The sequence below is a fragment of the Meriones unguiculatus genome, chromosome 3 (genome assembly GCF_030254825.1).
Source record: "Meriones unguiculatus strain TT.TT164.6M chromosome 3, Bangor_MerUng_6.1, whole genome shotgun sequence".
Taxonomy (NCBI): domain Eukaryota; kingdom Metazoa; phylum Chordata; class Mammalia; order Rodentia; family Muridae; genus Meriones; species Meriones unguiculatus.
Genome location: NC_083351.1, coordinates 4795246 through 4819570, shown reverse-complemented (window position 1 = coordinate 4819570; position 24325 = coordinate 4795246). Strand labels below are relative to the sequence as shown.

General features: G+C 51.4%; 1 protein-coding gene across 15 annotated transcripts in view; it reads right to left on the bottom strand.

Moving 5' to 3' along the window:
- The window catches only part of Camta1 (calmodulin binding transcription activator 1), a 792350-nt gene that overhangs the window by 102085 nt on the left and 665940 nt on the right, over positions 1 to 24325 (bottom strand). For 14 of the 15 annotated variants that reach the window (XM_060379005.1, XM_060378998.1, XM_060379000.1 and 11 more), the window contains one exon: positions 237 to 390. In XM_060379005.1, coding sequence (XP_060234988.1) covers positions 237 to 390 — 154 coding nt within the window. Of the gene's footprint in view, positions 1 to 236; positions 391 to 24325 lie in introns of those variants that run through there. The other variant, XR_009590436.1, reaches the window with a different exon arrangement.

The following is a 24325-nucleotide window of genomic DNA, read 5'->3' as shown; positions in this document are numbered from 1 at the left end:
TTTACATGAATGCCCAGGGGGGATCTGAATGCAGGCCCCCACCCTTGCAGAGCTGTGCTCTACAGGTTAAGCCATCCACCTAGCCCTGGGGCTGAAAGTTCGTGCCGTGGTTGCAGTGTGGGAGCTTATGAGGATTAAGTGACTGCAGGCCTGGGAGGGAATGTCATTAAAGCTAAATCCACAGAGTCAGGAAAGGGGCTCTTTTCCTCGGCCCACCTGGGCAGCTCGGTACTCACACATGGGCTTCAGCTGCCCGATGAGCTCCTCCTTGGTCCACTTGGCCCACTCCTTCTTGTCGGTGTTGATGGAGCAGAGGATGGGCCCACAGGGCTTGCCGCAGTCCTCAATGGCCGGCACGTTCAGGTAGTGCACCAGGACGATGTCAGGATTCTGTGGGGAGAGCAGACACTGGCACCATGAGGGCACAGCAGGCGTAGCTCACCCCCACACCACCTGTGTGGCACTAGCACCCTGACAGAACGCGGTGATGGCAAATGAGACGGACCACTCCAGGCACTGAGGGAAGCCAGCACCTTCCCTGGCCCGTAGCAATGAAGGCTCCGGTCCTCACCGGGCCAACTGGAAAGGCTTCTGGCTTTACCCAGGGTCCTCAGAGGCAAAGCCACCCCGGATGGGAATCACAGACCTACACAGTGGCTGATAAGCATGAAGCCAAGGACCTTAACTGTGAGATGGAACTGTGTGTCCTGTGGGTTTTAAGACCATTTCTCCCCTTCCTGCTTAGTGAACATGCGTTGGTCACACTCACTGGGGCCACTGATGAGGGTACCCAAGGGGGGAGGGGGCAGCTCCAGGGCCTCAGAACTGCTTCTCCAGGCCCGCCTCTGTTTGCAGCCTGGGAGTTTCCCAGCATCAGCAGCACATGGCACATGCCACGCTGCCTCAGCTGGTGGTGGCTCCTTCCAGTTCGCTTTAGAGCTTAGGAATGGAAAGGGTCATTAGCCTAAAGGCTTCAGGGCGTTTGTTTCCAGATGATTTTAAGTGGCCAGCCTGTCCTCACTAGCTTCATTCCTGGCACACGGCCACCCCTTTCTCTCACGATAGCTCTGGTGACGACACCCTGGGGTTTCTGAAGAGTTTGTTGAGATGACTCCAAAGCCTTTGGGCGGCCCTCCCCCAACCCTTGAAAGAGAGACTATTTGGTCACACCAGGCCCGATGAATGAGTTAAGAACAACCCAGGAAAGCCAGGTGTGGAGCTGCACATCAGTGAGGTTTCAGCAGTAGGATCAGGTTCAAGGGCGTATATACAGATGGTTTTATACCAAGTTCAAGGCTGGCCTGGGCCACATAAGACCATGTCACAAGCAAACAAATGAACACCAGCCAGCTAACCAGCACAAATGGGATCATGCCTCTTTGCAAATGTTCCTGGAAAAGCTTGCTCAGCACCCGACCCTGACCAGAAGGTAATTCCTAAGCCACATTCTCTTGAAGCTTTCTAAGGAAACATCCGAACACTGACAAAAACTCTGGAAAAGCCATGTGGTAGGCCCTCTTTGTCTTTGTTGTGCAGGCCTGCACTCCCTGTTTGTCCCAAACTTGAGCTGTGATGAGTGGACAGGGTCTCCGGCAGAGGGAGGCCGAGTCCGTGGCTGCTGTTTTGATTACAGTCAACACAAGAGTAATAAATGAAAATATGAATCAATCAGCCCATTAATAAATAAAGACTCAAGACTATACCATAACCAGTGTAAGAAAGGAAACTGGCATAATTTAAAAAGATTTCCAATAAGGGTTGAAACATGGTTTGTTTTTTTTTTTCCTTGCCAACGCTCAGTTAACCAGGAAATTAAATCAACATGAACAGAAGCCTTCTCGTTAATGGCAGCTTTTCTGGATTGTGAAAATCATGCTCCTTAATAATAAAGATAATCCCTGCCACCGTGGGCCGATCCATTCTTTTTAGAGTATTTTCACACACGGCCAATATCTCATTTGGTGTCCACTCGAGCCAGGGAGGCGGGCAGGCCAGGGCAGGGCACCCTCCCTTGGAGAGGGAGACTCTGTGAGTTGCTTGCCCAGAGCTCTGTGCCTGGCAAGGGACCCGTCCGGGCTGGAAGCCAAGGCTCTGACTTCAGATTCATGTCCTGCCAAGACATCTGGTGGCTGCTTTTTGCTCAGCCCATGGCTCTCCTACTTCATTTCACTTTATTCTTGCAATATGGCCGACAGGTGGGTGGGCTGTGTGGGTCTGCCATGCCCACCAAATGGATGGGATGGCAGGGCGGCTGGCTCTCTGGAGTCTTAGCCCTGAGTTCTGCTTTCCCTGAAGCCAGGGCTTGACTGAGAATTCTTGCTGGCTCCTGGGCCTGGCTAGGCAGCTGGACAGGCTGCTGAGCAAGAAGAGGAAAGATAAGAGGAAGAAGGATCAAGGGGCAGCAGGGACCAGCAGGCCACCTGGGGCTCCCTCTGATCCCATCCTCGGGGGGAGCTTGGGATGCCAAATGCCTGGGAGATAAAAGCTGTGGTTTCCCTCCTGTCCCCACAGTCTCACTGAGCACAGTCTGGTACCTGAGGCCTGCGCATGGCTTAGGGGAGATGCAGCCTGTATCGTGTGATGCCTGTGAACCCAAATGTGCAGCCTGGGGTTCCTGCATCTAGGCATCTTGAAGGTTCCCGGACACTCTTCCACTCTTACAAGCAGCCTCCACCTATTCTTTCACAACAGTACAGGGTGCCCTCCTTCTGGTTTCTCAGCTTTCAGTTCAAGACATGGTGATTTGATGGACAGATAATTGATGGATCGATTGCTTGTTTTCATGTCTGGGTGTTGGTCTCTTCTGGATCTCAGGATGAGGCCCTGGGATGTTACAATGCCCTGGCAATAATGCAGTCATTTCAAGTTCATAGAGAAGTCAGGTCAAATTATGACTCCGACCCTTCTCCTTGAAGACTTGAGGTCTGCTGACATCAGGGCCCACGGAGGGCAAGGAAGTGTTTCTAAATGTAGACACTGACATGTAAAGCTAATTCTCATCTATCTTCCATCTATCTATCTATCTATCTATCTATCTATCTATCTATCTATCTATCTATCTAAATATCTATCTATCTATCATCTATCTATCTATCTATCTATCTATCTATCTATCTATCTATCTATCCATCTATCTATCTAAATATCTATCTATCTAAATATCTAAATATCTATCTATCTATCTATCTATCTATCTATCTATCTATCTATCTATCTATCTATCTTCCATCTATCTTTGCGCCTGACACCACAGTCCAGGTTGGCTTATTATATATCCTATACTGGCCTCAGAGCCACAGCAACCTTCCTGACTCACTGTGCGGGTCACTGTGCCCACCACCAGGCCTGGGTTTTCACTCTCAGGTGGAGCCACACTGCACAAATTTACAGAACCAGCAGCTGGTGCACTCATGGCATTTCCCAGCAGGTTGAAGGTTCAAGGTCAACTCCCTTCTAGCAGCACATTCCTGCCACAGGCTCTTTCGTCAGCCTGCCTTTCTGTATTGCTTTGATGAATTAACGGGAAGCCCAGCCCTTGGTGGCCAAAGAGCTTGGCTTGGGTTTGGGAGAGGAGGAGTCTGGAAGTGTTGGGTCCCAGCTTCCACCCTTGGGAGCCAGGGCTGGGGATCCTTAGGGGGGTGGTAGGTTTCAACTTCCTGGCTTGGGCCAATTTTAAAACATAGAATGTTTGCAGCATTTTTAAAATTTGGGGGCACACATCCCTTCTTGGCAACATTATGCTCTTATTCATTAGCCATACACTTTATGGGGTGCTCTTGGCAGAAAAACGTATTGGCCTTAGCGTTCCAATGCTAATCAATTTCATGGACTGCTCATTTCACTGCCAGCTGTGATGTGGGCTGGGGTTGAGGGACAGCTCGGGGATTTCCATGCAGCTTGAGGCTGCTCTTTAAAAGTGAACATGACTTTGAAGCTGATGCCCGGAGTCGGGATAGGATCCTAATGCCGCAGTCTGTGCTGTGCTGGGGAAGCTGAGGTTGAGTCACTCTGAGAGGTTCCCCAGTGTCCTGGAAAGAGCCTCCTGGTGCTTGTAGCATCTCAACTGTAAATGGAAGCAGGGCCTATCTCTCTCACAGGGCCTGTGGCTAGGACCCCTGCCTGGGCGCTGAAAGAGACCAAGCAGCAAATGGATGGCCCAAAGCCCTGATCTCAGTGGCCACCAATCTCAGACAAACCCAAACAAAGCCTGAAGTCCTTCAGAGAGGATGAGCAGACAGGCCACCTGTGGGAGAGTCCCGATCCCACTGGCAGCCCAAGCCTGCCCCCGTTTTCACAGGTCACAGACTCTTTGTGGTGGGTGGGGGGCAAGGTACTGGGTCTTTGGTTCTCCGTCTTCTTTCCCTCCCTCCTTTCTTCCCTGCTTGGTGGCCTTATCTTGCCACAAACCTGAAGCTCCCAAGGATTCTTAGGTCCCTCTCCAGCCTGAATCCCTTCACTGTAGCCCACTTGTCTGTTAGCCTGAAAACAGCTCCTCTTATGGCCTCGGAAATACTCCAGCTCTGTGCGGCCAGGCACAGCTCTGTGCTGCCACGGCCGACTCCTCCCAGGCGCCATCGTGAACGGCAGCACTCTGCCCCACCCTCATCTGGAAGAGCAGCTGTTCTTCCCCCTCTCCCCACCACTGCATCACTGCCAGCTCTGCCAGCTTCCCCCAAAGCCAGCCAGACCAAGTGGCCTACACACCTGGAGTCCAAACCTCCGAAAGGTGTGGGTGCTGGAGGGAAGCCCTTCTTTTGGGTCTCCTCACTGCCTCTCTTCCTTGTTCCCCAAACCATTCTTTTAACACAGAGATCTAGTGACTTAATGGTGGCTCTGTGGCCCTGAGAATAAAGTACACACACAGCGTGGCAGCGAGCACATGCGTCTCTCCAGCCACCTCTTGCCTCACCCTCCCCAGCTTGCCACTCACCCCTCCTGCCTGTGCTGCTGTCGATGGCTGCTGTGTACTGCACCTCCAGAAAGCACTTATCTTCGGAGCACGTGGCCCTACAGAGGATGTGTCTACCAACTCCTTCCCCTCAGGGCTCAGGGCTCTTTGTGGAAGAGGAGTGGGAAGATGGTAAGAGCTGGAGGAGTCAGTGCAGAGCTGTGCTTGACCGCATCTCCCAGACACAATAGATGAACTCACAGAGACCATGAGAGTGTGCACAGGACCTGCACAAGTTCAAACCAGACACAATCCCAGCACAGAGAAGGGGGAGTGGACGCAGGCTCTCACCCCTACCTAACCAGGAGGTTACTTGCAGTTGATGCCTGCTGGGCAAGGGAAAAGCTGAAGCAAGCGATGCCCAGCAGGGCCAGGACGAGCTGTTTTACTCACTCCCAGAGCTGCTGCCTCTGCCGTTGACTCCCCGAGCCCCTCGTCTGCTGTGCCTGACTCTCCAGACGGAGCCTCCCCGTAGACACTGCTTTCAGCTTGCTGTCCACTTACTGAATGAGCCCCATGACTCTCCTCCTCCTGGGGTTCTTATGGCCCTTGCTGTGGCCAATACCACCCCTCCCCTCCTGAGGTGTAGCTCCTAGTTGGATAGCTGATGGTGGTTATGTGGGCAAAGGAGGATCGGGAGAAATGGAGACAGAAGTGCTTGGAACAAAGAAGTGTCAGCCTCCCGCCCTCATGGGCCAGCAGTGAAAGGTGTGTGTGTGTGTGTGCACGTGTGTGCTCACCAGCCACTCCTGTAACTCATGTTGACATGAACAGGCTCTGCCACACCCTCCGGCTACAAATACTCTGTCATGACAGTAGCTGGCTAGGGGAAGGAAGGAACCAGTTAACACATGGTTTTCCTCTAATACATCCTCACCAGCCTGGAAAATGCCAGATTTCCTTGCAAGGTGCTAGAAAGGAAGCCCAAGAGAGGTCCAAACTCAGTGAGCTCATAGCAAAACCTGGGCCTGGAGGACTTGTGGAAAAGGCGCTTCAGAGTGAAAGAGCAAAGAGGAGGAGGGGACACTGAAGCTGGTGAGCACCGTGGGATGAGCAGTGACTTGGGGTGTGTGTGCCAAACTTCTCAGCCCTTTGAGGGCCCCCATTGCTCCTGAAGTGGACACCCACAAGCAGCCACCTCTGGTTTTGAGAGCTGAAGGGCAGGGTTTGGCTTCCCTCACATGGTTCTCATGGATGATCTCCCTAGTCACAGCGCTTGCTCTATCAGAACAGGGAGGCTGGGTTAACAGCCCTCACCTCACAGGGAGAAAGAGAAGCAGCCTCCTCCCCACCACCAGCACTCACATTGAAGGCCTCTGCTGTAGCTATCAGAAGTACTCAGTACTCAGCCACAGGTAACCATGGAGCTTGCAACCAAGGAGTTGCAGTTTCTACAGAATCTCCATGCTGGGCTCACCCCAGAGTGTCTGACTGGTCCTGGGGTCAGTTAGGGGTGCAGGAGTGAGTGAGTTATCAGAGAACCACGAAGATACTCAAGTCCCCAAGAGCAAGAGGCATGGGGCCTCCAGTGGCCACGTCTAGTGCCAGGCAGGGTCCCAGCCCCTGGGTGCATCTCTTCCGTCCCTGTGGGGAAGGCACACTCAGAGCAGCACCCTTTGTGTAGTGCAAGAGGGACAGTAATGCAGGAAGTGGTTAAAAATGCAAAAAGTGGTTGGTTTTGATAAAGAAAAATGCAGCCGCAACATCTGTTTGACTCTTGTTTGCAGCTTCATCAACGCTAAGTGGTCAATAAATCAGAGTGGCATGGCGCTCCGTTTCTTCTGAGGCTCAGCCATTAATCTCATGCCAGTTCTCATGAAAAATGAAGGAGAGAGGCTCTGTGATAGTGAAAATGTATACATTACCCAGAAAGTCATAATAGCGTGTAATAGTGCCGCACACCTCCCTGCTTGCTGTGGGGGCCTGAGGGGAGGCCCTGGGAGGCGATGGCTGCGGGGAGGGGCCAAGCGAGTAAACCAGCATTGTTTGTGCCAAGAGCCTGTTCTGTGAGCACATCTGTCATATTAGCGCCATTTATGCAAATCTAGACGACCCTGCAAGCCTGATCTGAAGAGGCGCAGCTTTCTGGACCGGTGTGCTCAATAAACAACCAGGACGGGAGCCCGTAAAACAAGAGTGTGGGGCTGGCAGATAGAAAGACAGCATTCATTAGGAAATGGATAAATGACAGCATCGGGCAGTGAGGCTGGGGTGTCACCAGGCTGCGTGGTGGAAGTCCTACAACACACGCAGCAGCTGCCCCCCCGCAGCCGCCGACCGACCGGTCCTCGTGCTCTGAGTAATGGGATGGAGTGAGGCTGAGGGCTCCAGCTGAAAGGAAGCTGTTTTTTTCACAGTACCCAGCAGGGCGGTCCAGCCCCTGTGTCCCCCACAGAGGCCTGCTCACAGGCAGGATGGAGGGCCAGCGCTAAGAGGACAGAGGAAAGCCCTAGAACTCCATCCATCCCCCTGAGAAGGGTCAGGGATGTGGCACTTCTTGCTTAGGTCCCTTAGAGTCTGCCGGTCCCTGGAGAACACCGGCTTCCCTGTCACAGGCCAGAAGAGATCCGCCCCACCCCGAGCTACAGCACATAATTGACACATCCTATGGTCCTCTCTGGGTGGGTGCTGGGTGCTGGGGACAGGACTGTCCAAGGTGCTGAGCCATTGCTGCCCCACCTGCAGGGCAGAGAGTGTGTCTGAAGGATGGGGAGTCCACCCCACCCTGGCTAAATGCCCCATCTCCCACACTTTGCTTTGCCAGGCCTCCTTGAGGCTCCTTGGATGGCGAGCGAGAGGGCTGTGCTCCAAGCCCATGTCCATGGCTGCTACAGCCCAGTCACTCTCACATCCCAGGAGCAACATCAGATCAGGAGGCCCAGCTGGGTCCTGGGCTACAGGGGGCTGGTGAGAATAGAGGCTGGGCTTAGAGCTCAGGGCAGGGCAAGGTCTCAGACATCCTGGTATCCACACCAAGAACCTGCAGATGTCAGAGTGCCATCTGTGTCAGGTAGGGTCATAGGTCAGAATGGGGCCTGAGCCAGGCAGGGCTTGTAGGGAGGTCCTGAAAAGCCACAAGGGAACATGAATTAGGTTTGAGCACCTGTAACTTGGGGGCGGGGCACAGATTGAAAGAGACAGGGAGAGAAGGACTGAAAGAGGGAGTCTAGTACCCCTGGGAAGGGCAGGGTTCAGCCGCCAACTGTCCTTCCTGGGAATCAGGTCCCGTTCATACACTGAGTCCAGGACCATCACTGCCACCCGAAAGAACAAGTTTTCCTGTCACGGCACAGCAGGGCTGGGGGGGCTTGGCGTTGATGAGTAGGAGGCCAAGCCGGGAGGTGCCTCTTGGAGTAGAGACCAGTGAGCAGGGAGCCCCAACCCCGTCTCAGGGCTGCTCTCAGTAAGTGAGCACGGGCATTGGCAGGAGCTGGGCCGGCAGCCCTTCCTGCTTTTGAGGGAGGCTGGAGACTTAATTACTTAATGTGGGTAAAGTGGCCTGAAGATGAAAAACCCTAGGTAATTGCTGAGCGCTGTTGCTGTTGTTATTACACAATTACCAGAATTTTCCAGTCACGGAAATCTAGTTAAACAATTCCCACCTGGTGTGGGGTTCTGGGAGCCACGCCGGCCGAGAGGGCTGACTCTGACTCCCTGGTTGGAAGGTAATGGAGGAGAGGCACAGGAACGTGGGGCACCAGGCCCGTGTGGGTCCTGTCACATCCTGGGCACGCCGAGGATGGTTCACCTCTGTGTCAGAGCAGACAAAACTGTACACGCATCAAGAAAAGCCAGAAGGTCCTGCCTGCATGGATTTCCCCAGAAAGTTCTAGAAAGTTCTACCCAGACTCCCAGGAGGCCCACATAATCCAGATGCATGCTGCTGGGGAGAAGGTCCTTCTATGCAGCCAGCCATGGCTGTATAGAGACACACTCCAGACAGACAGATGGGAGGTTTGTACCAGATGGGAGGTTTGTACCAGCTTGATCAGGCTGGTTTAAAATCCCAGGTGATCTGGGGAAGAGTCAGGCCATCCTGTCTATGCACTGGCAATGCTACTGAATGATTTTAGGTATTGAAAGAGCTTGAGGTAGTTTTGGTGGGCAAAATTGTGACAGACAGGTAAGGTGAGGCAAGGCAGTGGTGGCTAGGCTGACTTGGTGAATAGCCGGAGGACTTCTGTGGTTCAGACTGGCTAAAGGTTGCTGCTGGGACCAGCGAGGGTGCAGGTAGGAGAGGTGGCATGCTGTGGCACCTAAAAGGGAAATTTTGAAGGCTGCCTTTGCTAGGGGTTGGTCTGCAAAGGTGAGCAGACTGTCCTTGCAGAGGGAAGGGCAGTCACCAGAAAATGGAGATAAGATTTCTCTATTCAAATACAAATAGAGACGTGTTCCCATTTTCTTTTTGTGGGTTCAAAAGGAGACGAGAGAGGAGCTGAGTGTTCTGTGCCCCCACAACCCCAGTGCTAAGATTAAAGCTGTCCCCGAGCCCTGGAGTTCTAGGGGGTCATTTCAGCACAACCTGGCTAACGGGGAACCCAGGACTCATTGTACTAAGGGAAATGTGGCTGAAATATCATAGTTCCCGGACACCTGTTCTCTAAGAAGTGTTAGAAGATCAAGCTATCTGGGTTGTTGCCCTCTGGAATCCAGCCCAGGAGGCACCATGGCACTCCGTGTTCCCTGTGGGGAGGGATGGGGCTGGAAGTGTCGTGGGCACTGACTGTCCATTCACTTTTCAGTTGCCAGGTGCCTGGCAGGGACGCAGCCAGCTATGTCCTGTGGTTGGTGGAGTCTGGGCTTGGACTGAATTGCTGGTTTGTGTCCTGTTTGTCTTCTGTTCTTAGCTTGAACTAAGGTTTGGCTTATTGGAGGTCACTGTGAGAATACCCCCAGCATTCTCAGGGAGAATGAAGTCATGGCCATCTGCAGGGACAGTGAAGTCCTCCATGGAGGAATCCTTCCCAGGGTACACGATGCTACCCAGGCAGAGCCCGAGGTCTCAGGAGTGAAACCTATGGGGTTCTTGACCCCACCAACCTCAGGAAGCCCTGCCTTCTATTGCCCTTGCCCATTACCCCCTTATCTTTTCAACAGCTCCATCTCGCCTATTTTGTAGGGCAACGTATGAACCCGGAACCCAGCAGGGGTGCCACACAGTCCTCAGGCTGCCTCTAGGTGACCACTGCGCTCTAGAGCATGCCTGCCTACCTCCTCATTACACCTTTAAAAGAAGCTGGACGTGCGCCACGGTGCCCGCTGCACTGAGTGTCATCACTTGAACCACGCAGGGCCATGTGTGGCTTGTGGGAGGCGGAGCTGGACGTGACAGGGGCATTTGGTGGCCGGTACAGCTTCTCTTTAGGGAAACCGCCTCCTCTCTTCACACAAGCTGGTATCACACAAGCTGGGCAGGTCGAGCCTGCCATCCTCTAGCCCATGGGAACTAGTTTAGGAACAGGACCTTGAAGGCCCCCGGAAGCCGCCACATCCCTGTGCCTGGGGCCTATCAAAAGTCCAGGCAGGATGACAGGGCATCTGGGAAGGAAATGGTGAAGGCTGCCTTCTGGAACCATCTCTTACCAGCACATGGAATCTAGAAGCTCCCTGACACAGCCTCCATAACACTGATGGAACCTCAGGGACCAGACACACCTGAAGCTAACACACCTTAAGATTGTTCAGAAATTTGAACCCTGGTACACTCCTTCACCCTGAAGTCTGCTCAAGTTGAACCCCCCAATTATAGCTGTGGAGAGCCATAACTCTGGAAAAAAAATATTCACATCTTTCTGTAGTCCCAGTGTGTCTTTGCACTACACTGCCTGTGTAGAGGATGGGCAATCCCTCCATCATTACTGTGACTAACATGAACCAACATTTATCTGGCCCTGCATGCTCCTGCTGGGTGGTAAGCAGGCCGCCGGAACTGGCCTGTCAGTTCTCACAACACTCTCAGGAGGTCTGAATAAGGGTCACAGTCTTGGGACACTCTCAGAGACCCCAAAGAGCAAAGGATCATTGGTGTTGCCCAAGCCCCACCCTCTGAGCCAGGGTCTGTTAGAGGCTAAGGAAGAGTGTCCCAGATGGCAGAACTGGTTGGATCCGGGTCCTAAGACTTCCCAGATCTAGTCAGCCATGCCCCTGAACTCTGTGTTCTTACCTATATAAGGGAAAGCCAACTCAGTCAGCCAAGCAATTGCCCTTCAAGCTTGAGGACCCGAGTTCAAGCCCAGAGCCTGTGGGTCTGGAGAGATGGCTCGGTAGCAAAGAGCACTGGCTGCTTTTAGAGAAGACTTGGGTTCAGTTCCCAGCATCTACATGGTGGCTCACAACCACCTGTAACTCCGGTTTTACTATGTCTGATGACTTCTCCTGACTTCCACAGGCACCAGTCATGCATGGGGCACACATACACACATGCAGGTAAAGTGCTCTTACATGAAATAAAATAGATAAATGCTTAAAAAGACATGTGTGGTGTTATGAGAGTAAAAGGAGACAGCATTGGAACAAGCCCTGGCCTTTCAAACGGGGGACTCCTGATAGCCCAGGCCTCCCAAAACATTATCAGTTTGTCTCAAAATATCTCTACAAAGGCCTAGTAAGGTCGCACAAAACCACTATTTGGAGTAAAGTCAAATTGATTCAGACTCTGTCTATTTGGGAGTTAATGTGTGTAGACAGACGCTCATGTGGGCCATTTTACAACGATCTTTGCAAACACTGAGTAGGCAGGGTCATCTCTGAGATAGGAGGTATGCAAGAAATTGCAGAGCTTTCAAGCTATTAACCAGGAACCATTCTTGACCAATTGCAAACGCAGTTTCAGAGAAGATTCTTGGGGAGCTCCAGAGACAAAACTACACTGTCTTGAGAAATAGTCCACAAGCCTCTGTGAACTGGGGCAGTCACTGCTGGGCCTCTCCTGCACATATCACCTCACTACATGGGATTCTTTGGGGCCATGAGTGTAGAGGAATTTTAATCCAGCAACACAACTGCTCTGGCTGGAATACAGACATGCCCTGTTATGCACCTTTCTTCCCAAACAATGAAGGTGAAGTTAGTTTTCAGAAGGAAGCATCAAGGTTGGAGTTCATTTGTGAGTTCAGGGCAGGTCAGCAGAGGCAGTTAAAGCCAGAGAATGAGAAGGAGCCAGAAGTTTAGAATACATTGCTAGAAGGTAGTCTGAGGACAAGCAGAGCAATTCAGTCAGAAGTGAGAGAACCAAGTTTGAATTAATCAGCTTGGAGAAGGGTTTTGAGCCAGAATAGCTGAGTTGAATCAACTAGCCAGAGTTCAGAAAGAACAGAAGGGGTGAGCTTATTCAGCAGTAAGTCTCAGAGGCTGAAAGCATTCTAGGCCTACATTAGATTGCATGGAGGGGAGAAGCTTCCAGGACCAGGCCTAGGTTAGCACACAGAGGCAGTAAGCCCCAAGATGACAATTATCTCAGGTGAATAAAAGTTACTTTTGCACACAAGGTTCACTTCTAGTCCTCGCCTGGAAGGACTCAGGTCTTTCAAGCACGTCTCTGATTACTGCTGTCTATGGCCTTATCTGGCTTTGTGTGGCTTAGCTGGTGAATGGGAGATGGTAAGGGCTTTGCCAACCATGTGGCTCTTGCTTCTCCCCCATAACACAGGTTGATAGAGCTCGGAGGAAACAGGGATCTTCCAGGCTGACTTATCCCCTCTTCCACTTCAGCCAGCAAAACTGAGCCAAGACTGGTCCCACGTCACCCTGAGGATAGCATGACAGTAAGATAGGAGGCCATCCTTTTCCTTCCTCCTTGCTGGCCTCCTGCCCACTCCCTTCCATGCTCACAGCTTCCCTGGGAGCAGTGGCTGTGCCTCCCATGCTTTCAAAACTCCAAACTGTTCACTCAAGTGACATTCAAAACAGGGCTGTCTTCCTGGACCGTGTGTCTCCTTTGATGGTCTTGACTTTGCAAACAAGCTTCCCCGCCCCCCCCCCCCGTGGTCCTTCTGGGCTGGAGAGGGGCTTGAATTTACCTCTCCAGAGTCCTACCTTTACCCAGAGTCCCCAGAACGCAGCAAACAAAACAGAACAACAACAACAAAAACAGGAAGGTGTTTTAAGCACAGGAATCTGGGATGTTGGGCTTGGGCCACCTCCCCCTGCTCTGGCAGGAGTCTCTGGAGGATGCCTCCACAAGGTCCTCTCAGAGACACCACTTCAGTTCCCCCGTGGCTGACCAGCAGGCTGGACCCTCAGCCCATGGAGTTGTTATAGGGTGTTTATGCTCTGGCAACCAGAACAGCGAGATCCCAGCGGTGCTTTTAGAAGGAATCACAGCAAAGTTGGGCTGTATGGTTTCTTTTTAATGTGAAGATGAAGTATCATCACTGAAGTCATTGTGGCCCTTAATGGTTTGTGTCCTGAAAGAGTGACTGGAGTTAGCAAAGCCACTACAGGGAAGGGTTCAGGCTAGAAAATATAGTTCTCCTTTTTGTTATTTCCCTTTTAAACCCCTCTTTATCTCCATCCTCTCTCCTGTGGCTCCTGTAGCTCACTGATAACCCTTAAGCCTCCTCAGGTAATAACAGAACTGCAACGCTAATGACACAGGCAAATTTGGCACTGCCCCCTCTGCAGAGATGCTGTGTGGGCTCCCCTTCTCCAGAGCCCCTGCAGGGAGTGCCAGCCTGTCCTCCCTCTCCCCTCCCCAATGGGGTTTCACGTGGTGAATACCAACAAGGAGCAAGACAGCATATTTAACTGGGAAGGGTGGAGCATGCCTGTAATCCCAGCTGCGGAGGAGGTGGAGGAGGGATGATTGAAAGTTCAAGGCTGAGCGAGGCACCATCAGAAAACAGAGATTAAGAGCAGCTGGGGATATAGCTCAATTGCAGAGTGCTTGCTTGGCAAACACAGGGCCTGGGTTCAATCTACGGCACTGCAGACGGGGGCGGGGGAGGACGGGGAGGGGCCATTCATCTTTATTGCTGCCTCCTAAAGCTAGTGGCTGATGCCAATGCTGCAGGCAGCAGCAAGGTGAGTCGCCGAGTCACAGCACTGCCTCAAAATGTCATTTCTCCTATGGACTCCAAGGACAAGGATGGGGCTGCATGTAGCCTGCTGGGAGCTGAGGACCTCCCCTACTCCCAAGAACTGCTTCCTCCAGTTTACTTTGAGCTCTCTCGGGCTTTGCTCTAAAAGACCAAGATGGGGCAGCACAGGGCCACAAAGCCACCAGGCGGCTGGCTTAGCTGCTGCCGCTGCCACTAATGTCTGCAATGTTGCCTGAGCGACAGATGAAGGGATGGGGGAGAAAATGGTTCCTTCTGTTCCTCTGGCCATTCACCCAGCCTGAACCTCCCTACCTTGTCTTTGGGTCCAGGCCCCATCTGTCTGTGAGAGCCACCTTCCTAGTCTCAGCTCTGGAGAGAACATTCTGTCACCCCTGTTTCCTTGTGAATACAACCCTACTCCTGACACCAAATGTCTCCATGATTCACAATTCACAAAATCAGCAAACATGTTTCTTACACCCCTCAGCCCGCCCTGTCACCTGTCCTTCCCACTGTGTCTCAAGGGCTGGAATTTCACCACAGCCCACCTCTTCATGAAATACTAGATCTAGCACACCATCCTTGCATTTTTCCTCATCTTCCAACCAAAGAGAATGTCATTCTCCCAAGACCTCAAGTGCAAAATTGAGTAGCTCAGCCTCGCCTCCCTTATCTGTGGGCTGGAGCCCACATCCCTCTGGAGAACCGAGGCTTTCTGAGATTAGAATCTAAGCCAGAAGAAACCACCACTCCCAAGTGTGCAGGCAATGAATGCTGCTGAGTGACTGGCTGTTGGACCCTACTGGCCTTGAGGATAGGGAACCATGCAAGCTCAGCATGGGCCCATGGCTGAACCTCTGTGCTGGGTTGGCTTTGCTTTCGCAGGTGAGCAAGTGCAGGCCCCAGTGAGTGGCTTATATGCAGGCCATCCACTGTCTGCCCCTCTCTCTCTCCTCTGCCACCGTGGGCAGAGAACACGGTGCTCCATGATCCTTCTAGACACTCCTGCCTGTGAATTCTAGCAATTCTGCTAGAACTGCTTTCACTGTGGGAGCAGATAAAAGTGTTCTGTTCTGACCTCTCATACGCTAGTCACTGCTCCCCATCTTTATACGAAACCACGTCAGGCGGTGCTCTTTCCAGGGTTCCAGGAATCTCTTGGCAGAGTTCTGTCAGCCATTGTCAATTGGATACACACACACACACACACACACACACGCACACACACGCACCGCACCCACACCCACACATGCACACACACATATGCACGCTAGCACACACATATTTCCTGGTTGGGGAACCGCAGCTCTCTCACACTGTTTGTTTTCAAGTCTCACCACGGCTGCATGGAAGCTGAGAAAACAGGCTGGGCTGAGGGCCTTGGCACCCACCCAGGGTAACTGGGACACCCATGTTTGCAAAGAAAGCATTTGTGAAGTGTGAAGAAATCCTGAACAGCGCCGTTCAAATAGTGTGTTTAAATTTCACTCAGAATGTTCTATTTTGTGTAGGGGTAGAGTCCCTTTGGCAAAAACACTGGCTGGCATTTGCAAAGCATGGTTGCCATGGAGCCGTTAAGAGACACTAGCAACTGAGAGATGGCAATTAATCCTGTGGTTGGAGGGACACTGTGCCGGCAGCTCCTCAGGGAAGCTTCAGGGAAAAGGAATGCTAAAAGGCAAAGTTGAAAGAGGACGTTTTTAGACCAACGTTGTCACGTGGCTATTTACACAGACTGTGTGTGTGTGTGTGTGTGTGTGTGTGTGTGTGTGTGTATGTATGTGTGTGGTATGAGTGTGTGTACAGTGTGTACTTGTGTGTGGTGTGTGCACATGTGTGTGGTGTGGTGTGTATGTGTGTGCGCACGTGTGTATGTAGTGTGTGTGCATGTGTGAGTGTGTTTGTGTGTGTTGTCTGTATGTGCATATGTGTGTGTGTTTGTGTGTGTGTGTGTGTGTGCTCGCCCTGCTGACCAGGACTGAGAATGTAGCACCATCTCAGGCTTTACTGTCATGTAAGGTCTAGAGGCTGCCCTGGGGTGCTCTGCGGCCCAGGGAGTTTCCTCTTCCTCTGCTTACCTCAGAGGCTGGCCGCTCACTCACCAACAGATATCTCTGGAGAACTCTGAGGTGCTGAGGGTCAGGATGGGCTTGGGATCTACTGTGCACAAGAGTTAGCCTCTGCTGCCAGAGAGAAACTATAAATATTTAAAGAGGGAGGTGATTGTGGATTCCGTGTGAGGCTCCAGCAGCGAGCATAAGATGACAGGTTAATGGCCGTGGAGGGTGACAGGGTACAACTCTTCTAGGGCCCTCAGAGAAGGCTGTGAGAGGTGCTGATGCTCACTGTGAAGTGACGGAGAAGCCGCCTGTGGGGGACCTATGAGGAAAGTGAAGGACTTCAGGACCAGGCATCAGGGACGGACACTGGAGGGCAGACACGGCCTCTCCCTGGTGAGCTTGCAGCAGGGAAACAGCCAGGAAAAGGAAACACACAGGCTAAGAAACAACCCCTCCCCAGGCCAAAAAAGAAAAGCCTCCAGATTATGTGAGAATTTCCAGATGTGGTGCTACATGCTTGTAATGCCAGCGTCTGAGAGGCTGTAACAGGGGCTTTGTTGTGAGTTCTAGGTCAGGCTGAGTTACCCTGTGAGACTATCTCAATAAACCATAAGAGGAGGAGGGTGAGGAGGAGGGGGGCAGGAGGAGGAGGGGGAAGGAGGAGTGGGAGGCAGAGGAGGAGGAAAAGGAGGAGGGAAGAGAAGGAAAAGGAGGCGTAGGTGCTCATTTTAACTCTATTTTATTGGGGTTTCCTTAAGTCCCTACCTCCCTTCCAACCCCCCCCCCCACACCACTGACCCTTGGTAGGAGAGAAGAAGATGAGAAGGGACAGGGGACAGGGGACATAGATCTCTTTAGACTTAGTTCCTGCTGATTAGGGTCATTGGGTTCTTTGGGGCAACAGCAGCCTCAGTCGTCAGGATAGTTAGCAGCCCAGCAACAGCAAACGGCAAATGCAGCAGGACGAACAAGCAGCCCTCTTCCTCCCCTGACCATCTCCTCGAATTGTCCTTCCTCCTTTGGAGTGCTCTGCCTCTCTCTGTTCCCCACTCAGAGTCCTCAGAATTAAATTAATTGTAGCTGGCAAAGACCATGTCCTACAGGAGGCAGTTATCAGCTGGCAATGGCCATGCCTCATACCCTACACTTGGGATTAAAACAAAACCATAACATAACTGGGTTTTTAAAGAAACCAAAACTTCCACTACAAGGAGGAGAAGGAAAAGGAAAAGAAGGAGGAGGAGGAGGAGGAGGAGGAGGAGGCGGCGGCAGTGGCAGCTTGGAGGTTTGGCCATGTGGTCCTATAGGGACTGATAAAAGCCAGTTCCCACCATGGTGGCCTCAACGACTGACTTTCTCAATCCCCAGCATCTGGCTTGGCATAGGGCCCAGAGCCAGGCTGAGTAAATATTTGCTGAGTAAGTGAACTGGCCGAGGAACACTTTAATGTTGAATGAGGCTCTCCATTGAAGTCGAGATTCAATCTCTCTTTGGAAGGCAAACTTCTGCTCATTGAGATCAGATCGCCAGAAAGCAGAGAAGCAAAGCAGCCGTGCCAGATGAAACCGGCTCACCCTGTAGCCGGTCCCTGAGCTCCCATTCCTTAAGGCTCTGCAGGAACAGCCTGTCTGTCAGGGGACTGTAGAATGGAGGCAGGAAGGCTGGCTTCCAAGGGAGTCAGTCGCTTTCAGAAGTGATGCTAATTCTGGAATTCAAAGATGCAAAGGGTGCAGGGCTCCGGTCTTGTCCAGCTGCTACATGATGCAAGGAGCTGGGTTGTGGAGCCAGACCTTGGGTCATGTCTCCCTCGGGCCACTTTAAACACTGAGACTTTGGGAAAGTTGTCAAACATCTCTTGGCCTCCTAGCAAGGCGATCACCATGTCTCATCACAGCTCTATGGTAGGGGTTATGGTGGGTATCAATTTTCCTGGGTCGTTTTTGTTTTTAGAAATTCATAACTCCTTACTGAACAGCTGTCTTTAGAAAAGCAAAGGTTGAGTGTGATTACAATGTCTCCTGGAGAAGATGCCTCACTCTGTCTCTAGACACAGACATGACATGGTAGAGCTCAGCTAGTGCCCACTGTTCCTTGACCAACCATGACCAGAATTAAGTCAAATTACCTTCTCAAAGTGCTGGTTCTGGGGCTGGTCCCTGCTGGGCTCTGCCAGGGGCACACAAGCCTTTCCAACCCCAATGTAGTAAGAATCCTGCCTGGTTTCCCATCCTCCTCCTCCTCCTAAAGCAGGCTCGTGATGAAGGCTGTTAGCTGTTGTTGACAGGCAGAGGCATCTGGCAGGAAATTAATTTTTTCGTTTCCTATTAACTTGGCAGTTAATTAACTTTGCAGGACAGCATTTACACAGGGTTCCCACCAATCCCAGCCTTGATGATGTACATGGATGCAGGATGTTCTCTCTCTCTCTCTCTCTCTCTCTCTCTCTCTCTCTCTTCCTACTTCTCCCTTCTCAGGCTGGTACCCAACTTAGCTCAGAAGACAAGAGTAAATCCTTGGCTTTCTGGTGCTCATGGGACCAAGAGAAGATAAAATCCAGTTGTAGGCTGTCTGGAGGGTCTGGGTATCTGCTGGTGGCTCCTCAAAAACCGGTGGCCTTTTGTCTTGGGTCACCCTTAGGAGAGGCTCCTTGGCTTGCTTAGTCCCCTCTCTCCCTGCTGTGTCCCAGCTTTGCTGCCTCCCATGATTTTGGCCTTGTGTTACAAAGTTCTGGCTTTCCTGAGCAGCCATCCCCCTGTCCTGTTCATCTCGCACCTGTCTCCTAGGCTGCCTCTGACATCTGTTCCCACATGCTCTTGACAGAGGACCTTTGGCTTGGCCTCAACTGTCAGGTTCAATTCCTCAAGCAAAAGCTTTGGCTTTCCCTTGACTCATTCCAGAACACCAAGTGCTCTCTAGCTAAGAGCTGGAAGATCTCAGGCTCAGCTGAAGGCTGCCTGGAGGGCCCTGGCTCCAAACTGAGCTGTCGTTGCCCACCTTTCCTCCAGCTCTCCTTTGCGTCATTCTGCCCAGTGTTATGGGATACCCAGTCACAATGGTTGGGGTGGGCATGAGTGGCTGAACAGGGCCCTGCTCTCTAATGGTGGTGGTCTACTCGCAACAATTCTTTTCTCTGTATACTGTGCACATTTGTGCATAGAAATAGGAAAGAAAGTCCTTTGAAAGAGAGCATCATGGGAATTGCTTGGATGACACCTTACAGGTGTAGAGGTTTGAGGCCTGGTCAGTCATTGCTGAGGGCTGCCCGTGTTTCCCATCACTGGCGCTGCCGCACAGTGCCGGTAGCATCCTCACGTGACCAACATGTCTCCAGATATTTTCAAATGTCCAATGGGGAGTACAAGCACCACTGCTTAGGAATCACCAGGGCCCACTCGTCCTCTGGGTACCATGTTCAGCTGTTAAGGCTCTCAATGTGGTGTTGAGGAGTGCACTTGTCCCCAGAGAGAACTTCAGAGGCAGGCGGGGTCTTATCTACTCTGGGGAAGGGAAGCTCTTTTCCAACTACTCTGGCTTCCTGCATACACATTTTTGTGAGGAAGTCCAACATTTAGGAAGTCCATGCCAAGGTATTATGGTGGCACTGTTGCTTTTCCTTTGCAGCATTTATTGCCAGCCCTGTGGCTCCTCCTTGCATGGATATGAGCCTCCGGATACAGGTGGGTGGGTCTTGTTGGTCAAGTTTCTCCCTAAGTGCCCTTGTTGATATGTGACCTGAACTAGCTCTGGCCACTGAGCAAGCAGCAGGGTCAGGACTCCCAGGCCCTTCTCTCTCCTGCTGCTGACTTGTGTAACAGGAACCTGGGAACATGACTGAGGCCTCTATCCACTAACCTTCCTGCAGCTGGTCTGTTGAGAGCGGGGTTTCTCTTCCTAAGGGTAGGTGGCTCTCCCCATGGGCCTGGGCAGAGCAGTAGTCAGTGGGTGGAGGGAAGGTGGACCTCAGCCTTCCTCCTCAGCACCATCTCACATTGCCTGTCTGTACTTTGCACACTGGGAGACTCCAAAGAATTGCTATGGGATAAGCATCTTAGCCTTGGCCTGGTCTGCCTAAAATTTCTTCTTGGGATGCAAGCTTCCTCATCAAAATTGAACAAACCCCCCATTTCCCCGTTCTATACCTATGCAAGGATCAGGTGAAAATAATGCTAATTTTTTTTGTGGAAAAAATAGAAATCTCTAAATTGCAACTCAATAGTATGAGTGCTTTTAAACTGGCATGTGCAATTGGGCTGAGCTAACCTAATCCAATATCAAAGGAACAAGGAAGTATTTTAATTATCTCATTCTCATAACGGGAGAGGAAGCTGGTTACACGGGAGGTAAAAACCTCAAGCCACAAACTTCTCATGTAAATCACAGAGCTTGACTGGAGCTCACAAGGAAGTTACATTTCTTCCTGTTGGATGGTGTTTTCTGATGTGTGACCTTTTCCTTCCTTCCTTCCTTCCTTCTTCCTTCTTTCCTTCCTCCCTCCCTCCCTCCCTCCCTCCCTCCCTCCCTCCCTCCCTCCCTCCTCTTCCTTCCTTCCTTCCTTCCTTCCTTCCTTCCTTCCTTCCTTCCTTCCTTCCTTCCTTCTTCCTTCCTCCCTCCCTCCCTCCCTCCCTCCCTCCCTCCCTCCCTCCCTCCCTCCTTCCCTTCTTTCTTTCTTTCTTTCTTTCTTTCTTTCTTTCTTTCTTTCTTTCTTTCTTTCTTCCTTTCTTCCTTTCTTTCATCACAGCCATGAAAAACTGGTAAATTAGGAAGGGTCAGTAAAATATCATTGGAATTGGCTGGACCAACTGCCGGGAGCCAGTCTCACAGCCTGGGCCTTAAGAATGAAGGAAGCAGAAACGAGTTACAGTCTGTCTTTGGGGTCCACGGCCTCCAGCTGGGAGAAAATGACTTCACCAGAGTTCAGGTGGCCACCCTGCCACCTCCTGAGGAGAGGAGGCCCGGAGGGGCTCTTCTCCTGTAAGATGGTCCTGCTGGTGGGAGCCTCCGGTCCTTGCAAGGCTGGAACATGCTCGGCTTGGGGACATCTAAGGTGAAATGCTGTCTTCCCAACCCTAGTATTAGCCAGCTCTTCCTTCCATCTTCCCTCACTCCTTCCTTCTGTCCCTTTTCCCTTCCCCCATCCCTTTGTGTCTGTGTGTGTGGTGTCTCTCTGTGTGTGTGGTATGTATGTATGTGTGTGTTGTGTCTGTGTGTGTGTGTGGTATATGTGTGTCTGTGTTTCTCTCTCTGTGTATATCTCTCTCTGTGTGTCTGTATGTGGTAGTGGTGTTGGTGTTGGTGTGTATGTCCGTAGTGTGGTATGTGTGTGTGGTGTGTGTGCATGGTGTATGTGTGTGCGGTATATATGTGTCTATGTGTTTCTCTGTGTGTGTCTGTATGTGTGGTGGTGGTGTGTGTATGTGGGTGTGTGGTTTATGTGTGTGTGTGTGTGTCTCTGTGTGTGGTGGTGGTGGTGTGTGTGTGTGTGTTATATGTGTGTCTGTGTGTGCATATCTATGTGCATGAATGCACAGACACAGGAGAGGCTGCCAGCTGTCCTGCTGTGTATTCTCTGTCTTACTCCTTGAAACAGGGCCACTCACTGAGCTTGGAGATGAGATGGTTCCATCAGAAGTCAGTGATTTCTTCTCTCTCAGCACCCACAGCTGTGCATGGCTAAGTCTTGCACTGTTTAGTGCTTGAGGCTTAAATTCAAGTCCTCATTCTAACACAGAAAGCTCTCTCACCCAAGGAATCACCTCCTCAGCACACAGATCACACTTTTGTGCTCTGTGACAGGCTCTGGCTGTGTACCAACAGAAAACCAGAGTCCTTGTCCTCACAGTTTAGGTGGAGACAGACGATGTAGTGACTGCCAGGGTCTGTGAGATGACAGCGAGGGATGATGACGGTGACAGCGATGCTGCCGCTGCTGCTGGCACGGTACCAGGGCTGCCACAGGAGGACCACGTCCTGGACACAGATCCAATCTACATGAGGATCTACCATGTTCATGAAGCAGGGGTGAATTTTCTCTTGGACCATCCTAAGAAGAGCTAGTGTCCATCTGTGCCAGGCCCTGGGCTGCAGACTTCAAGGGCCTCCCTGTGCCAGGTTCTCCGAAGAACCTCAGTGTCATTAGCCTTCCTTAGGGGTAGAGGAAACAGTAGCAGAGAGGCGAGGGAAATGCTCTGCCACTGTGTCGCATCCTGGGTGAGAGCACTTGGCCCAGACTGCACCCTTCACTCTGAATAACCTGGCCCCGATGCTGGCGATTCCCAACTCTGCAGTCATTGGACTGACTCCAAATCAAGAAGGTGTAGGGACTGGAGAGATGGGTGAAGATGATTGCCACCAACCTGACACCCTGAGTTCTATCCTCTGGATCCAGATGATAAAAGGAGAAAACTGACTCCTGCAAGTTGCCTTTGATGATGTGTGTGATGTGACACATCACACACATGCCTCTTTCCAGGAAATGAATATATATATATAACAAAAATATAATACAAATATAATATAATATAATATAATATAATATAATATAATATAATATAATATGTAAGTTTGGGACATGACAGCAAATTTCTGTAAGAACATAGATCCTAGATTTCATATGTGGCTGAAGTCCATGGGGTAACCTTACCATTAAAATTCTCATCTCCTCTCTGTCCCTCCAGTGGTGTATATCTATCAGATTAGCAGGGAAAGATGCCACCACAAGATATGGGCACCTCACAGGCCTCAAGGCTTTATTTTTTCATGTAGAGAGACAGCAGCCCTGTATTATCTTCCGTAAATACCTGAAATGGTTGCTAGCCCTTTGGGTCCTACAGACACCATTTTTTCTGTATGCCCCATGGCATAGCATCAAAGTTACTCCATCCTTCCAAGATTTGTGTCCTGGTGCTTTTTTTTTTTTTGCTGCAACGAAGTTTTTCATGTTGGGGCCACTGCTGTGACAAACAAGCCTGACCTGAATGCAAGGACTCTGACCCTAGGACAGCTGATTACATAAACAAGACAGCAGCTAAGTGGCTAGTGGGCATGAGTCATGTAAGCGTGGATGGCGGCACCTGGGATGAGTCATGGGCTGCATGGGATGTTGTGAATTTTCATTACCATATTCAGAACAACATGCAACTTAGAACTTGTGAGCTGCCTGCTTCTGGAAGGTTCTTCTTAATACTTTCAGATCACAGTTGGCTGTGGTTATCTGAAAGCAGACACTGAAACTGGCCAAGGGTTATCTGTGGAACTGGAATGAGGACCAGAAAGTAGAGGACTCAGGTCTTTTTGGTGCCCCTCCTAGCTCCTAATGGTGTCCCATCATTCCCTGGGACCCAGAGAGTACGCCTCAAGCCAGTTCATGCTATATGCTGGCACTCGGTCTGCATGGGAGAGGTGGAGAGGCTGCTGGCACTTTCCGTCTTTCCTGCTTGATTCCTTGCTGACACACCCTTGCTCCTTTGCCTGCTAGGGGCCCGCCCACACTAGTCCACACAGATCTCTCAGAGCACACCATCTTTCTTCTTCGACATTCTAGGAGTGAGATTATTGAGCCCCACAAGAAAGCTCTGTGCAACCCTCCTGCACTCACACCTTGCCTGCGGACATCATTTTCAGAACACTGGACAGCAGTCTTCTCGTGCCCCACTGGCACTGGAGGGACACTGACAGAAGAGCCTCTAGGGTATGAAGGACTGTAGAAAGACTTCTCAGCGGTAACTATGTGGATATCAGCTGCTTTGATGTCAGGAAACTGCAGGTCCTTGGCAGCCTTGGAGATCAACGTCACAGTTGCCAAAGCAGCCCAAGGATGGACCTCTTGGCTCCCAGCAGCCCCCGTAAGAAGGGCCATCACAGAAAGATTAGTGCTAGTCACATCTAGTCCCCAGGGTGAAACCCTTCACATTGGGGGTGGGGGTTTCTCTACAGGTGACATCTGCAGAGTGGCAGGACTTATTCCAAAGGCAGATTTATAATAAACAGCCTTATTTTATAGAGCCCCAAATATTTGCACAAAGTGAGCCCTGCGTATGACTTGCTCCATCCATCTCTGCTGTCACCGAGTGCATCTCTATATTTTATTACTGTTTCTCCCAGTTCCCCCAGCTTCAAGCGCACCTCTCATTTCCATGGAAGCTGTCACTCAGGCAGCCCCAACTTCAGCTCCCCTTCACCTTTCTCCTTCCATCTGCTAGGGCTCCACCCACACCAGCTCAAACAGCAGACTTGGCCTCCTGGGGTACCCTTCTCTCCCCACCGGGATTCTAAGGAATGAA